We start from the raw sequence: 16978 nt of genomic DNA, 5'->3' as shown, positions 1-16978 counted from the left end.
AAACCCTTTCACTTCTGGAGGTAACAGGAGACAGGAAGGGAATTCAAAGGAGCTCAGCGTTACTAATTTCTTTACCTGCTGGAACAATGCTTTATCACAATTAACATAGCAGCCATTTTAGGTTATGAAACTGTATAGTTTAAGAAGTCATTTTGTGTGCAAAACCCCAGGAAGAACTCTGAGAAACAACTTCAGAGAAGGTTCTTGCCCAAGGGAGGACAAAAAGGAAGGTATTAAGAAATCAACTTCTATTCTGCTGAAAGAGTCCAGGCAGTCTACAAGTGCTGTAACCATAACTTCTCTCTCCCCCAAAAACTTGCTGACCTGCTGAGTCCACTTGAAAAGGCAAATCTCTGAATAGTCGACTGTAGAAGCCATCGCAGCTGCTAAATTGCACCTCAAGTTTCAACACCTTCACTTCAGAAACGAGTTCAAGCAATGGGCCCACAATGATATCTCACAGAGACTGATTTGAAATCTCATCTGAAAGTATCTTTTTATCTTTATCTGCTTTTAATCTTTGTATCTGTATTTTAGTTAATAGCATTAACACTGTACCAAAGTAACTTTCAGCAGTTGTTTTTCTAACAAACTAACCTTTATCTTGTTTAAGGCCGGGATTTTCTGGCCCCGCTGCAACCTCACTGCGGGAGGCCATTCAAATCCCTGTTGACTTCATCGCGGCCAGAAGATCCTGCTGGTGGGAGAGGCCAGAAAATTTTACCCTAAAGCTTACTTGCTGGGTTATTTTTGAATTGAACCCGTCATAAATTTAAAGGGGGGAGGGTGCTACGTACACATACAAATTCTTAGCTCATGGACCACTTTAAGGAAATGCAATTTAAATGGTCATGACACTTCATTTAAATAATATGCTGCTTTACTATCCTTCCTGCCAAAGTGGACAAGTTCACATTTTCCCATGTTATACTCCATCTGCCAATTTTTTGCCCACTCACTTAACCTATCTATATCCCTTTGCAGACCCCTTAGATCTTCTTCACAACTTACTTTCCTACCTATCTTTGTGTCATCAGCAAACTTAGCAACTATACACTCAATCCCTTCATCCAAATTATTGATATAGGTTGTAAATAGTTGAGCTCCAGCACTGATCCCTGTGGCATTCCACTCATTACATCTCACCAACTCAAAAATGACCCACTTCTGCCTACTCTTTGTTTCCTGTTAGCTAACCAAATCTTTATCCAAGCTGATACATTATCCCCTACACCATGACCTCTAACTTTGTGTAGTAACCTTTGATGCGGCACCTTGTCAAATGCCTTCTGGAAATCTAAGTACAACACATCCACAGATTCCCCTGTATCTACATTGCTAGTTACTTCCTCAAAAAAACTTTAATAAATTAGTCAAACATGGTTTTCCTTTCACAAAACCATGTTGACTCTGCCTGATTGCATTGATATTTTCTAAGTGCCTAGCTATAAGCCAGGTCAGAACTCCATCACAGGTTACACAATCATTCCAATGGGAGGCCCAGTCCATCTTGAAGGCCATTAACATAGAGCTAGTGGGCTTCAGGCAGAAACCTAGTGACCTGGAGAAACAGGCTCACCCCAGACTACTGTAGTATAGAGCAGCCAAGTCAGCCTCCAGGTTTCAAAAAGGTAGGTCCAGAGATGAGGGATGGGGCACCTGTTCTCCAGAGTGGGAGGGACTCATGCAGGAGGACTTAAGCTTCTGTTGGCCCCACAAAAACACATTAAGACATACCTGGTGCATTCTTTGTCAGCCAACTGTCAGCTGATACTGGACACCTCCCAGTCCTGTCTGAAAATAGCAATCAGGATTGGCTTGACATAACTGGCAATTCATTTGCATAATTAAAGGGCCTGCCTCCTGACCCAGACATGCATTTCGATGGCCAGTAATCAGGCTGAGGAAAGGTCCCATCAGCAGGAACTAGATCAGTAAGGCATTCTCACCATTTTCAGGGTGCAACTACCCTGTTTGCACCCACATTAAGTCTGTGCAAAAGAACAGTTGATTACTAACCTAGTCCACTATTAAAGTAGATGGACACTCAAGCAATAATTGTGCCAACTGGGCTTTGTATACAAAGGGTCAGTATTTCCACTTGTTTCTGTTTGTAGTATCAGTGCAAAGCAGGTGGAATTGTCCGAATCAGTGCAAAAAATTGGGGAATTTGAAATGTAAATGAGATACACCCAAAATAAATTACATTTGTGTTTTCCATGATATTTTCCACTGGTTTGAGATTCTATTTGCCCAATTTAGGCACCGTCCATAAAGCTGGCCATGCCCACTGTGAGATTCTGCCAGCTGCACTAGTTTGGGATTTGCGCTCCTCAAATTGTGCTCATCTTTTTAGGTGCACAGGCACTAGTCGGCACTTAATAAATGTTTATTCATTTCAAAACATACCTAATTTACCAAGGGTTTGATTAGTGTTTGCCAATGAAACTATTAAATGGTTCTGTATGGTTTTTGGAGGCCTGGAGACTCTTATTAAAATGCTTATTTTTGGTGATAAACCCCATGTTCAGTTGTCTCAATAAAAGTGCATCTGGCCACCGCTCTCAAATACATAAAGGAATACTTTTTAATGGGAAAAAAGGAAAGTTTATGTTCTATGAGCCTGATTACACTGCCTCTGGGAAGATTTTCAAGTTCATGAATATGGAAATTAATTTTAGCAGAAACTTAAAGTCAAAGCTGACTATCACAGCTTGGGCAAAATTTCCTGATTGTATTCAAAACAGAAACTCTACCCCAAAGTTTTAATAATGTAACTTTTGTTTTTGGCAGTTATTTAGATTATCTGGTCCAAGTTTCTGCCTCATCCAATAGTTGGCATATAAAGTAGAATTGATTCAAAAAAAGAATGAAGCCTTGACTCTCAGTACTTTAACAAATGTAAGAGTCTTTTGTTCATTGTTTTAAGCAAAGCAAGTGAATTTTCCTTTGCCATAGTGATTTTATTAAATGAATAACTAATAAAGTGGTTTGGCATATCTCAGGAATAATTTTCCATCCCTCCTCAGTGGTGGGCGTTGAAGATTAAGGTATTCACTGGGTGAGATTGTTCAGTTAAGTGAATGGTTGGAGAATTAGTCAAATTACCACCTATGTACTGCTGATATGCATGGACCCAATCAGGGGTGCAGTCGAAATAATTACCCCAATGGTACTTAGGATGGGATTGTTCACAGACCTTTTTGCCTGAGCCAGCAGGGAAGTATTTGATAGTTGGAAATCCATGGACTGTAACAGATTCAACTTCATTACTGGTGGCATCCATTTTAGCAATTAAAACATTTTCGTGATCCTTGTACTTCTGGCCCAATTGATCCCAGATAGGAGCCAGTTCTTTGCAGTGACCACACCAGGGAGCATCTGTAAGACAAAATTACAGCATCAATTGCCAGCAGCTTTGATCCCTTAATTTTTCTGTGCTTATCATGTTAAGGATAACAAAGGAATGAGGCCTAACCCACAGGAATGAGATGTGTATGCCAAAGTGTGTTATTATGTAACGATTCTTCAGGAAGAAGTAACTACGAGTAACTATTCCACTGTAATGGTAACTAAGGGCAGAATTTTACACTGATCGGGCGGGCGTGTGCCTGACCTGACCGGATGTGAAATCGCACGAGATGACGTCGGGCAAGTTCCCGCAATATTTTGTGAGGTGGGCGTGCGCAAGAGTTGGAAGTGTGCCCGCCGACAATTAAGAGGGCATTTAAGCCCATAACGGAGCAATTGACTCTGAGTTTTCATGGCCCGTCAAACCTTACGATTGGCGGACGGGTTAATCAGCCAGGCAGCCTTTGCATTTTTCATGAATCCTCATCCATGAGGTTTCCGTGATGAAATAAAATATAAATACATTTCTGTGGGTGGCATTTTCAGCAGCTAAATTTCCAGGTGATTTATTATGATGCATGGATACCTCCTTTCAGCTTCTGAAATCTTTATTTTTGATTTTTCAGGTCTTCAGCCCCCTGAGGCAGCTTTCACAAGCTTTCTCTCAGCGCTGGCCCGTGCCCGTCTTGACGTCAGCGCCCACCCTCCTCTCGACCCCACCCCGCCAACGCTGAGCTTCACTGCGCATGCTTCACCCTGGCTGACCATTCATTGGCCAGCCAGGGTGAAATTGTGGTTGGGGGCCGATCATGGTCGGTGATCCGTTCCATAGCCGATCCCAGGCCCGCCGATTGTGCCCGCCCATCGACCTAAAGATTCAGGCCTAAATATCCATCAGTAATGATGGGCTGGATTATACAGTGAGGGTGGGCTCCATGTACCCAGCACAAATATCGGGGGCGAGCCCAGCACCCGCCCCCACCCCACCCCACCTTTCACTGACCAGCAGCCCACAGGATTAAACCTGCCCATTAAAGTGGAGTGTGGCTGGATGAGGCCCTTAATTGGGAAATACTTGCCCACTTAACTGCCTCAGTTGGGGGCTGAAAGGATCAGCACTAAGGAATGAAAGCCTCCAGGATGCAGAGTATCGTGGCAGGCTGGTTAAAAGGCCCACCTGAGTGCACCGGAACTTTGACCCATTCGTGGGAAAAAAGCAATAAAACCAAAAAAGCAGCTTTCAAGCCCTCACCCTCACACACTCCCATGCCCCATCCACACCAACTCATCCCACCTCATGCTCCTCATCCACCACCCATGCCCCCTCATACCCTCCATGCCACCTCATGCCCCCACCCACTATCGAGGGCTTTTATAGGTCCTGTGCCAACTCAATGCCTCCCCAACCACGACCCTTTGCCCTTACACCTCCATGCCAACTCACCCAGTGTCCAACAAGGGCAGACCTCAGGCACCATGATGAGATAAAATAAAGTTTGAGGTGTATGTTGTGGACTTTCATTGTGGTATTTTATTTGAATAAAACCCTCTTACTAATAAAAACTCATTCAATACCTTCAAATTCTTCAAGTACTTAACCCCTTATAAAAACAAACATTTCCTTTGAGCATTTAATTCCTTATAGAAACAAACATTTGTATTCATAGCCTCACATCAAAGACAGCTAATCTTTTTATAAGTACTTGGAGCTGTCAATCTAACTGTGAACTTACAGGGCCCCCACTGTGATAGTGATAGGGTATGGAAGCAGTCAAGCAGCATTAATGCTATAATGATAGACCTCAGGTTTATGTCAACAGACAGTGAGTGAAATTACAAGCAGAGTCACAGCAGGCTGTTTTTTTTTCAAAAAATTTAAAAGGCTTGGGGATTTTAAGAAGGACAGCTTGACAGTCCCACTGAGCTTATCCGCTTTTTACACACGTTTATATCTAGTCCTAACAATCCCAAAAAGCACCTTACTTCTCCTAGAAGGCATAATACCTCACCAAAGTGGTACCTTACCTCTCCAAAAGGATACCTTACCTCTTCAAAATGGTTACCTTACCTCTTCAAAAGGGTACCTGGACCTGTCCAAATAACTCAGGTAGCTTTGGACCTTTTCCTTAAATGTCTAAAGCTCGCAAATTGTGTTTTAGACATCCCATTAATGAAACTGGATCTGCACACTCTTATTGTGCAGCTGCCACCATGAACAAACCCACCACCACACCGCCACCCACCAACTCCCTCATCTCCAGGGAAAATGGTGGGTGCCAAGTCCAGGGGTGGGACCTCTGGAATCGGAACTCTGGCACCGTTTTGGTTAAGGTGTGAAGCCCTGCCAGCTTTGTGTACATAAATCGGTACCAGCAGGTGGCCACAGAATAACTCTGGTGCAGCCAGGCCTATTGGTTGGACCTTTAATTTGCCTTCCAAAAAACCGAGATAGTGGATTCCCAATTGGGGAACTGCTGAAGGCAGCACAGTACTGGCTGAGGAAACAAAATTCACTAAATAATTAACACAAAAGGTCAGGAAGAATCCAGTGCCAGCAGAAAACAAATGCAATAAAGATTAAAACAGTCCAGAAAGGCCTTTTTCTTATTTCTGTGGTCTTTAAGTGAACTTCTGAGCGAATTCCCAGTCCTGATAACTCTGGATCCCCAGCTAAGATGAAGATTATTTACACTGATAACACTCAACATTCACATTATGAGCAAGCCATCATTATCCCTATTTCAATAGTTAAATTAAGTATCCAGCTATTTTGAATAGGAGCTTCCTGTTTCTGTCCCCAGTCCCCATAACACGTGGTTCTGTTACAGAGTGCAGGCTCAACATGCAGGAAAGTGGAATTGAAGCCCAAGATCAGGCTTGATCATATTGAATAGTGGGGCAGGCATAACAAGCTGTATGCCCTTCTCCTGCTCCTATTTTTCATGTTCTTTTTTTAGATGTAAACTTCATTTTTAATATTTTACACTTCTGTAAGAATACAGTGGCACACAGCCTGGAGTGTTACATGTTGAGTCCCGAACCGCAAACGCTAAGCAAGATCCATCAAATGCAGATGAGTGAATGGAGTGTATCCAGTATTGTCCACATACAATGATGGTGGGGTACGAGCAGGTAATGAGCCCCACAGGAGGGGCAACGCTGTACATCCCCCTCATGAAGCCAGAGCAAGATGGCTGCACTATTGTCCTTTCCATAAATGTAGCCTACAAGTCTCTTGTTGGTGACAGATGGTACAATGCGAGGAATGTCTTTGGTCCCAGCATACTTCTTAGGCTTCAGCATATTGAAGGGATCCTTCCCGGTTTTCATAGCCTGCATTATCATCTTTTCCATCCCAGTTGCTTGCTCTTCATCAGTCGGAATACCGCCAGATGCCAGCGCCTGTCAGGGGACACGGCCTAAACGGAAAACTGGACCAGGACCTCCAATAGCCATCAACCACCAGGCCCTTTGCATCATGCGGGCTCCGGCCGCCATTGCTGTTCTTATGCACATCGCATGAATTGGTGCAAAGTGGCACAAAAATCAGCCTCATTAAATGCAGCTGAATCCTGTTATTTCCTAATCAGCAGCTAAGAAGGTGCAGAAGGCATGATTCTTGATATATTGTTGGATAGAAGTTATTGTCTAAACAGATCCTTATATGAATGATGCTTGAACAAAGCTTTTATCACACAACTGTGTTATTTTGGTTGTCCTTCCAAGTTGTTATGTAGGCGAGCTGCTGTTTCTTTGCCATTCTAGTTGGAAGAGGCTGCAAGTTTAGAAATAGCCTTAGCAAGTTGCATCCTGAAGATAGTATGCACTGCAGTCATGGTGCATTGATGCTGGAGGGAGTAGTTGTTTAAAATTGTGGATTATTCTAAATTAATCTTTTCGTATAACTGCATGCTGACTTTCTCTAAAACACATGATGGTTGCAAAATCAAGACCTGGGAGAACTTCCATAGCATCAAATGAAATTCCAGCTGCATTCTACCCTTTGAGGAAAGGTTCAGGGTGCACAACAGTGCTAAAAATAGGGATGCCTGTGTGAGGCAATATTTAACAAGCTTACATGACATATTTTTAGCACTGTTTAGACTAGGTTCGGTACACATATTTGCATAGCAAGTAACAATGGAAATATTAAATTAGAAAAAACACAATTTAAAAAAAAATTTTCACAGGATGTGCTGGCTAGGCCAACATTTATTGCCTATCCCTTATTGCCATTGAGAAGCTGGTGGTGTAGGTGTTGTTGAAGGAGCCTTGGTGAGTTACTGCAGTGCATCTTGTAGACGGTACACACTGCTGCCACCGTGCGTCGGTGGTGGAGGAAGTGAATAGTTAAGGTGGTGGACTATTAAAAGCACATATTCTTTTTGTGGAGTGCCAAGTGGTTCATACCATGCATGAATTTGGGTAAATATAAAGCAAATCTCATTCTTAGATATAATCTATAATCTTTTATAAATCTTAGATATAAAAACATAATTCTGCTTTTTGAACACAGTTTGTAATCCAAAATATATCTGCAAATGCATTGACCAATACTTACAGAACTCAACAAACACACTCTTAGTCTCATCAAAAGCAACTTTTTCAAAGTTCTTTCCAACCAGAATTCTAACTGGATCCTTGTCCCAATCATCTGGAATGTCTTCACTCTTTAGGTAAGGCTAAAATGATTAAATAAACATTTTTTTAGCATAAAAGATAAAGAGGGAATGTATTGTAAACAACTAATTAGAATCTACATTAGTAAATGATTGACTAATTCAGATACTCGAGTTGGACTGAATTTATGAACTTAGCGCTAAAGTTTATAGTTTAATACCTTACTGCTGAAATTTGATTGTTAAAACAAAGATATTACCAAGTGGTTGAAATTAATAACTATGACCTAATTTCCTTTGGTTTTCTTTCTTTAGCAACTTTTGTTCTTTACAATCCAGAAGTTGGTTCTTGTTAAATTATATTTATTGCTTATTTTAATAATTACCATGTGGGAAATGAGCTAAGTATCTTTGAAATCCTGGCTACAATTACTTGTACTGTTTTGCTAATGCTAATTGAAGAGGGCTTCAGGACTTGATGCTGGAACTGAGCTAAGAAAGACTTCCCTACATCATCCCAGATTTGCACTAAGTGTGGTTGCGGACATGAAAAAACGTCATTTTACCTGCCGGCTGCAATGGCGGGTTTTCACGTTGTATCATCCCATTTTCACACGACTCACCTCATTAACAATGCACTTACTGGAAGCACGCCAGATCGCTGGCGGGGCGGCCTCTGATTTGCCCTTCCCACCGTCGCCTCAGGCCTTCGGTAATCCGGGCGCCATATTTAAAGGGTGCCCCTGCGCAGAGCTAGCACAATCCAAGGGATCAGAAGCTGCTGGAAAGTCATGGCTGCCAAAAGTTATGTACTGCCCCCAAATTTAGTGACACCTCCCTCGGGCACCTACTAGATGCAGTGGAGGCCCACCATGATGCCCCCTACCCCTGCTCTGGGTGAAGATCAGCAAGCAAGGTCACCAATCTAGCATGGGAAGCAGTGACAGCGGTCGTCAGTGCCAATGCCCTGCAAAACAGGACAGCCACCCAGTGCCGAAAGAGGGTGAATGATCTCCTCCGTTCTGCCAGGGTAAGTCACTCTTCTCATCACTGAACTCACACAGTCACAAACCCATCACACATCCACAGGGCCCTCAGTTGCTGTCAATTCAAGGGACATCACCATTCACTCCCTCGCACACCTTCATCTGTCCTGCAGATTGTGTCCTCATCCCATCCAATGGCACTAATCATCACCCAGACATACCATGCATCCTTCTCATCTGGCCTGGCAGGCGTCCTGCTTATACTCTCTCCATCTATCTTCATGCAGGACAAGCTGGCACACGACAAAAGGGAGAGGTTGCAGACTGGTGGAGGAATGCCTGACATCAAGGTCCTTACAGACTTTGAAAATCGAGTCATCCAGCTGGCGGGCGACAACCTGGACCTTTTCTGTGCCAGAGGTGGGGTCAGTGGTGCTCATCCAAGTGAGGATGCAGCAGTGCAACATCCAGCAGACAACCATCCTGTGAGTGAGTTCCTGTGTTCCACAGTCCCCTGCCAAGCACTAATTATCTCTCCTTGCTTTCGCAGACACATCTGGGAAGCAGCTGAGGGGGTTCACAAGCCAGGTCCTCCACTCAAGCCCCAAAGGCACCTTAGAAGAAGAATCTGATGACACCCTAATTGAGGTCCCATCACAGCGCTTACCCAAACCCTCCACTAGCGCAGAGACACACACCTCGGTGGGACCTAGTTCTAGGGTAGCCCCAGGGTCACAATTTGGTGAGTACATCACACTGTCTGATCCACAGCAGATGGCAACTGGGACTTCTCAGGTATCAGGCACTCGGAGGACTGCTGGAGGCCAGAAATCTGCCGAGTTCAAGTCAGATGAGGAACCTCTGGACTCGGTCATACCTCAGTTGCTGCAGCTGTAGAGGCAAGCTCAGGAACATTAGGAAGCGATGTCCGCTGCACTCCTCAGATTGTAAGGCATAAAGGAGGAATCCATTCGTCTTCATGCCAGTGATAGCGCCAGCATGCCAATGCACCAAGGTAAATACTGGTAGGATGGTGGTCACCATGGAAACCTTGGTCCTGGACATTGGTCCTGCACTGCTGCGCAGTCTGAACCCCATGGTTGATGCCATAGTTGGCCTCCAACTGTGTCAAAGTGAGAAGGGTGCGGGACAGTTCAACTCACTCCAGCTTCCCCTTCTCCTCAAGGAGTCAGCCAGGTGCCCTTGGGCACCCATAGGGAAGAGGATCAACAGGTGCACACCCGAGGTCATCCACCCAGGAAAATTTGGGAATGTCCAGCCCATTCGAATCCACTCTCCCTGTGACCCCTGCAGCTCCAGCTTCACAGGCCGAGGAGGGTGCCACTACCACATGGCAAAACCCTGAAAGCAGTCAAGGTTCCTCCAGCTTTCAGCCCTCCAGAGGACGCCCACCAAGGTTTTCACAGACAGGGCTAGCAGTCAGCAGGCTGCCTCCATCTCCACTGTGGATGTCGGGGAAGCACCAGGATGTAACGACAGCATTAGGAACATTAGGAAGATGCAGCTGCACAGCCTGGGCATGGGTGTTAATCACTTGTACATAATGTTCACTATTGTAAATAAACTCCCAAGAATGGTTCCTTGCCTTTGGCTCCTTGTTATGATGAGCAATGTTTGTGTCACTTAGATGTGAAACCTTGGTTCCTGCACAAGATAAAAACAGGTTCCTCAGTCCAGGGCCTTTTCCCTGTGTAGGGTGTAACCTTCAGAGTAAAGTGGTGCTCTGGCTTCACACTCACTGGACACAATAGTGATGCTTGTACCTTGATAGTGCTTGCCAACGCTGCCAGAGTGTCGTGGGCAGGCGTCACAGAGTTCCATCATGCTCTCTGTGTGTCTCGGCTCCCTTGAGGTGGGGCTGCCCCCAAATCTTCAGCATCTGTGACTGTAATGCTGTGCTCCTGAAGAGGGTCAGCTGCTGAAGGCTGACAAAGGATCAGGTGCATTTAAAGTTTCATGGCTGCATCTCTATGATATGACCCTGATCACAGAGCGCAAGTGAGCTGCCCTTGGCCAGACAGGAGTCAGACATTCACAGAGGCAATGTGAAAATCTATGGAATGTCCTCACTGCATGTCAACATCATCCTCCAGGAATCCAGCGACTATTAGGGCCTCTGCTGCCTCTCCATGACATGAGCCTGAGCACTGAGGGCATGTGCGCTGCCATTATCTGCAGAGTCAAATGTTCATAATGCAAGGTGAGGATGTCAGGACTGTCCTCACTGCATCTCGTCATCATCCACCATGAATCTTGTGGCTATGAGGGCCTCTTGAGTGCGTCTGCCTCGTCTGGCCAGTGCGATGGCCTCATTGCTGTCACCGTCGCCTTCGAGGACCTCATCATCATCATCTCCTTCGTGGTCCTCCTCATTGGAGGAGACGTGCAGCTCTTTCATAAGCTCCTCAGCCAGGTCCTCCCCCAGTTGCAGCACCAGGTTGTGGAGCATGTAGCAAGCAACACCCTCGGTGGACTGAATTGCAGTGCTCCACCGGACCTGTCAAGGCACCAGAACTTCACTTTCAATGTTTGCGCTACCAAAGTCTGGCTCGCGGCATAAGCTTCGTTGTATTATCGCTCTGCTGCAGTCTGAGGCCACCGCACAGATGCCATCGGCCATGTCCTCTGTGGGTAACCTTTGTCCCCGAGGAGCCAACCCTGCAGCCTCTTTGGACCCTGGAAGATGTCAGGGATCTGAGATCTGCTCAGGATGTAGGAGTCATGGATTCCCTGGGAATTGTGCATAGACCTGCAGGATGCATTTGTGGTGGCTGCACACCAGCTGAACATTCAGCCAGTGGAAGCCCTTGATGTTCATGTAGTTGACTGCTTGTTGCCGCGGAGATCTAAGCAGCACGTGAGTGCGGTTGATGGCATCCTGCAGCTGTGGAAAACCAGAGATCTGTGCAAATCCCAGCATTCTTGCTTCCTGGCTTTCCTGATCGCTGGTGAAATGTACAAAGTTCTGTGTGTTTGTGAGGATGGTGTCCGTGAACTCCTGGATACACTTGTGCGTGGAGGCTTGCGAGATCCCACACAGGTCACCTATGGAGTCCTGGAAGGAGCCACTGGCATAAAAACTGAGCACCGTAGTCACTTTCATGGCCACTGGCAGAGGATGCCCTCCATGTCCCTGTGGCACCAAATCCTGCAGCAACTGGCATATGTGACCGACCAGTTCCCTTGACATGCGCAGCCTTCGGCGACACTGGTTCTCAGTCATCTGCAGGAATCACAATTGCCGTCTATAGACCCTGGGTCTAGGGAGATGCCTATGGGTGTCGGCTCACTGTGGATCTTCAGCTGCATGCACAGCAGGCCCTGCCGCACCTTTATCTTGAGGAAGGTGCTCCGCCCTTTACTGAGCCAGGTGCCTCTGCCGCTCTCTTCTTCTCCTTCTTCTCTGTTCCCAGTAAGCCGTGAGGCACACCGCTAAATCACCAAGCTCCATGATCCTGAAGTTCTCCCCCTGCAGGATCAAAGAGAGATGCGTGGGTTAGCATATCTGTCCTGAGAGCTTCTCTTGGCTAAGTCTGAAGGCCCCTTCAGGCATCCCGGAGAGTGCTGGCCACCCTTTGGATGGCCAGTGTGTAGTGCGATCATTGGCTGTCCGAAACCCCACCCTTCGCCCCACTCCACCTGACCAATTGGCGGCAGTTTTGCCCATTGGACTGCATGCTGTGCCCTCAGCTCAGGTGCAGGCATTCTCCTAACCCGCACTGCAAGGCTGCACTGTTAGCTTGATCCATGATGAATACTGGTCCAAACCTGAATAAAGACATTGCAAGGGGCTGTGAGCACCTCCACCAGTGACTGCGCCATGGCTACCTTTCACAAGGGGATTGTACAACTTGCCCAGTCGGCCAATTGTTCTGCTGCCCCTAAAATGCACATTAATTTGCAGTCTGCACCCGAGGGGTGAAAAATTCTGGAGCATTTGGTGGCACTTTCCTGCTTTTACATTGCTTGAGTGAGCAGAGAAGCTTCAGAGGCCCCACTCCAAGCATATCAATGGAGCTGCAGCTGAACAGTCTCAGTTGGGGATGAATGCTCACTTATGCTAAGCTATCCAAGTGTCTGGCCGCTTCCCTCAACCCCACGCCTCGCGCCTCCCCCACCCCCACCCCACCACCCCTCCCGGACACCCCCGGCAACCCCCGGCATGTGCTTTAGTACTTCCTTCAGTCTGTGTTGCCTTGCACCCCACCCCCACACACCCCCGCCTCCCCCCATCCCCCACACCAGCCTGCCCTGCAGTGCAGTCTTTGCCCCGGCACCACATGGAAAACCAGCCGGGAAAAAGCAACTCGTCTGTGCCCCCATCGAATGTGCGCCGCCACTTCCTTGATGCCCCACGGGCAATGATCGTGAGCGCTGCGCGAAGTTGTGTGCGCTCACCTCTGAGTTCCCCTCGAAGTTCAAGTCACCAGGTGCACACCTTTTAAAGGCAGTCGTGAAGCACGATGTTCTGAAGTCACGCCAACGTGGGCGATAAATTTGACGTGGGGGAGCTGATTCTGGCGAACAGGGCTTATAATGAGATGCTAAAGTATTGAAATTAGGTCCCCAAGGTCTGTTGGCACAGCAGACGCAGCCCACCATTGGGGGGTGGAGCAGACAATTGCAAACTAGTTTCACGACATATTGTTGTCATTCCCCCCCACCCCCCCATCTCCCGGCCTTCCGGCCTGCCAGGACACCTGACACCAACAGGACCAGACCACTCCCCCCAATGTTTAGCAATTTGATGAAATCTAATAGTTGCAGCTGTTTTGTAACAAATTTCAGTTTCATGCTTCATAACTCAACTCAATGTGAACAGAAACTTCATATTATGATTATCAAAAGGTAGGAATGATACAGGAAATTAACATTTTATAATATTTTGGGGGGAAAAAAGCCTCCCAATTTCTCAAAGGTGAAATATTTACCTCAAGTTTTCCATCAAGGCTATCCTGACAGAAGCTTTTCACATTCTCCGTGGTGATGTCATCAAATGGAAACTTGTATTTCTTAATGCTGGTGATGTTAATTAAACGGATTGTTGGTGTATTCTCCTTTTTAACAGAGAAATACCCCAGGATGTGTTCAATGTCACCATTCATTTCAATGAAAACAAAAAGGATCTGAGGAAAGGAAATGCCGAGAATTGAGACCAGTCTTTGAAGGGCTGGTTGGCAGCGTAAATTTTCTTCTGAAACATGGCATGAGGATAAGTTGGCTCTTCTTACTTTCATTATTATTACATTCATTGTCCTTCTCTGGTTTAGCAAAAGTAAAGAAAATAATGTTGCTTGCCTGAACTAAATAAACCTTGATGTAAAGTCCTCGTGGCTGAGGTTCTGAGTAATTCAGTTCACAAGATAAACATGATGAAGAAGGCCACTCTGCCCATCTTAGCATATTCAGAAAGATCCTTTGTCCCCAAGCCCCATGCAGACTACCTCCCTCCCCACCACCCCCCTCCACCACTATTGCCTGTGGCATAGATATATAAAAAATAATTCTGTTTTTTCCACTACTAATCTATCTCGATTTCCATTGCATGTGTTGGTCACTGTGTGAAGAAAACTTCTCAATAACGTTTCCAAATTATAGAATTATTACCACTACAAAGCTTTACTATCTTGGCACTGCTAGAGTTAAAATTCATGTTTAGCAGATCTGGAACCGAGTCAAATATTCAAATAGACACAACTTTTCAAAACAATATTAGAACGAGTTAGCAGGTCCTCAGATTCAGATACAAAAACATAGAACTGATTGATTTTCGTACTCAAAACTAGCAGAGACTACATGTTTCTAAATGAAGATGGGAATGAGGAAGAAACAAAACCCTTTCATTACCTCTTTAAACATTTTTTAATGGTTTATTAGGAAATCATTGTAGGGGTTAACAGGCAACGAACAGAAGATTCTATACCTTGCCTCTGAAGGAAACTGCAGCATCTCTAAAGTTCTTCAGTAGCTGATTGTGCTCCTCAATTGTTTTGTTGATGAACAACAGGATGTGGATGTCAATTTTAGCATCAAAAATTTTAGCATTATTCTGTAAAATTAAACATCAGGGGTGACGCTTGGCAAAACGTTATAAATATACACATACAAAAACAGGTTCTTTGCAGTGAAAAGACAATTGATATCAATTGAAAAGCAAGTGTTACAAAAGGTCCATCAATGTTCATTCTAACCATTCGATGATGCATAGTAAAGTGCCACTCTCCCCAATTCTTAATAACGCTAAATCTTACAGAATTAAAAAACAGTGCCTAATGGAAAGACGAAGTGCTGTTCCTTGAGCATTCATTGAGTTTGCATTGGAACACTGCAGCAAGCCGAGGACAGAGAGATCAGAGTGACAACAAGGTGGAAGATTAAAATGACAGGCCACCAGAAGCTCAGGGTCATGTTTGCAGACTAAATGGAGGTATTCCAAAGGTAGCCATCCAATCTGTCTTTGCTCTCCCCAGTGTTCAGCAGACCGCATTGTGGGTAGCAAGTACAGTATACTAAATTGAAAGTAGATGTAAATCGCTGTTTCACTTTGGAAAACGTGTTTGAGGCCTTGGCCAGTGAAGAGACAGGAGGTAAAAGGACAGCTGTTGCATTTCCTGCAATTTTGATTGACACTCTGCAGCCTTCCAGACTCAACATTGGATTCAACAATTTCAGACTGTAATCTCTGCCTCCATTTTGTTTCCTGTGCTTTGCATGTTTCAGTCTTAATGGAGTTTATCTCCTATCTTTGCTATTTAACACCAGGTGTACATTATTCTGTCACTCACACCTCCTGTGGACACATCTTTTGTTCCCCTTTCATGTTCTATGATGACCTTTGACCCAGAAGCAGTACAGTAAAGAAAATATGAAATCTCTTAAAAGAACCTATGGAATCGGTAATTGTTTTTAAGAATGTTAGAATGGCACTTTTAAGAGCTTTCATCAATTGTAAAGAGATCCATTGTAATTTCCTTGGATAATAAGACATGCTGGTCCACGTGACCTGGCGACCACTGACCTGAAAGCAGTATCAACAGGAAAGAAGTTAAGAGAGAAGCCATGTGGCTGGTAGATACAAATGAGAGCTGCAAACAAAAGGGAGCACAGAGAAAGCACTTTTACAAAGAGCTGTGTGTGTGTAATACAGTTAAATAGGACAGAAAGCCAAAGGCAGAATTAGAGCAGAGATAGTGAACTAGACAGTTTTACTGCAGCTACTTCAGGTTTGCCAGAGCCAACCAGGCTATTTAACAGGGTTTATTAAAGGGTTCAGATAAAGGAGTTTCTGGGGAATCTGTGCCATCAAGGCTAGCATGGTGGAGGTTGTGCAGGACTGTGCTGTTTGGGTGACGACTGTCGCCGGGGAACTTGATGAAATATGGCTGCATATGACTCGAGGGCAAAATTCATTGAGTGGGAAAGTGAAAGATCCTACGTACCAGAGGCCGAGTTAGAGAATTCTGGAACTACATGTGGTGCTACTTGTCTTCAGGGAGTGATGGGGGTGCTTATGGTAGTGTAAGACATATCTTTGTTGTATCGATTATTTAAAGTGAAATTTATCTTTTTATTTGAAGTAGCATTTGCCTGTTAATTCATGTTTAATTTATGTTGGTTCTGATTTGTATTAAAGTAAAAGCTACAAAAAGTGGAATCTTGTTTGTAATTTCTTCATTTGGGCATCATTCAGTAAAGTTGGTTATCCATGGGGATCGTAAAAGTTCCATTACTACTCCTTTTTACCCTGCACCACCAACTCTTTTGCCATTTAATTTCTCCTGCCTTCCACCCCATCACAAACCTTCTCTGTTGTTCTTTCCCATCCTCCCCCACTTCACCTGCTTAAAATCTATCATATTTCTAACTTTTCCCAATTCTGATGAGAGGTCATCGACTTGAAGCGTTAGCTCTGTTTCTCTCTCCACAAATGCTGTCAGACAGGACTGTAAAAGATTTTTACCATTCATCAGGTCATTAGCAAAGGTTTGATTTCCTCCCTCA

General features: G+C 45.0%; 1 protein-coding gene across 1 annotated transcript in view; it reads right to left on the bottom strand.

Annotated features, from left to right (window-relative positions):
- Positions 1 to 16978, bottom strand: part of LOC121288360 (protein disulfide-isomerase-like) — a 36303-nt gene that overhangs the window by 11591 nt on the left and 7734 nt on the right. Inside the window, exons 6-9 of the mRNA XM_041206913.1 lie at positions 14901 to 15026; positions 13909 to 14103; positions 7913 to 8033; positions 3200 to 3381 (exon numbers count right to left, since the gene is read on the bottom strand). Coding sequence (XP_041062847.1) covers positions 3200 to 3381; positions 7913 to 8033; positions 13909 to 14103; positions 14901 to 15026 — 624 coding nt within the window. The remainder of the gene's footprint in view (positions 1 to 3199; positions 3382 to 7912; positions 8034 to 13908; positions 14104 to 14900; positions 15027 to 16978) is intronic.

Source organism: Carcharodon carcharias, chromosome 15 (assembly GCF_017639515.1).
Source record: "Carcharodon carcharias isolate sCarCar2 chromosome 15, sCarCar2.pri, whole genome shotgun sequence".
NCBI lineage: Eukaryota > Metazoa > Chordata > Chondrichthyes > Lamniformes > Lamnidae > Carcharodon > Carcharodon carcharias.
This window is presented reverse-complemented; position numbering and strand designations above follow the sequence as displayed.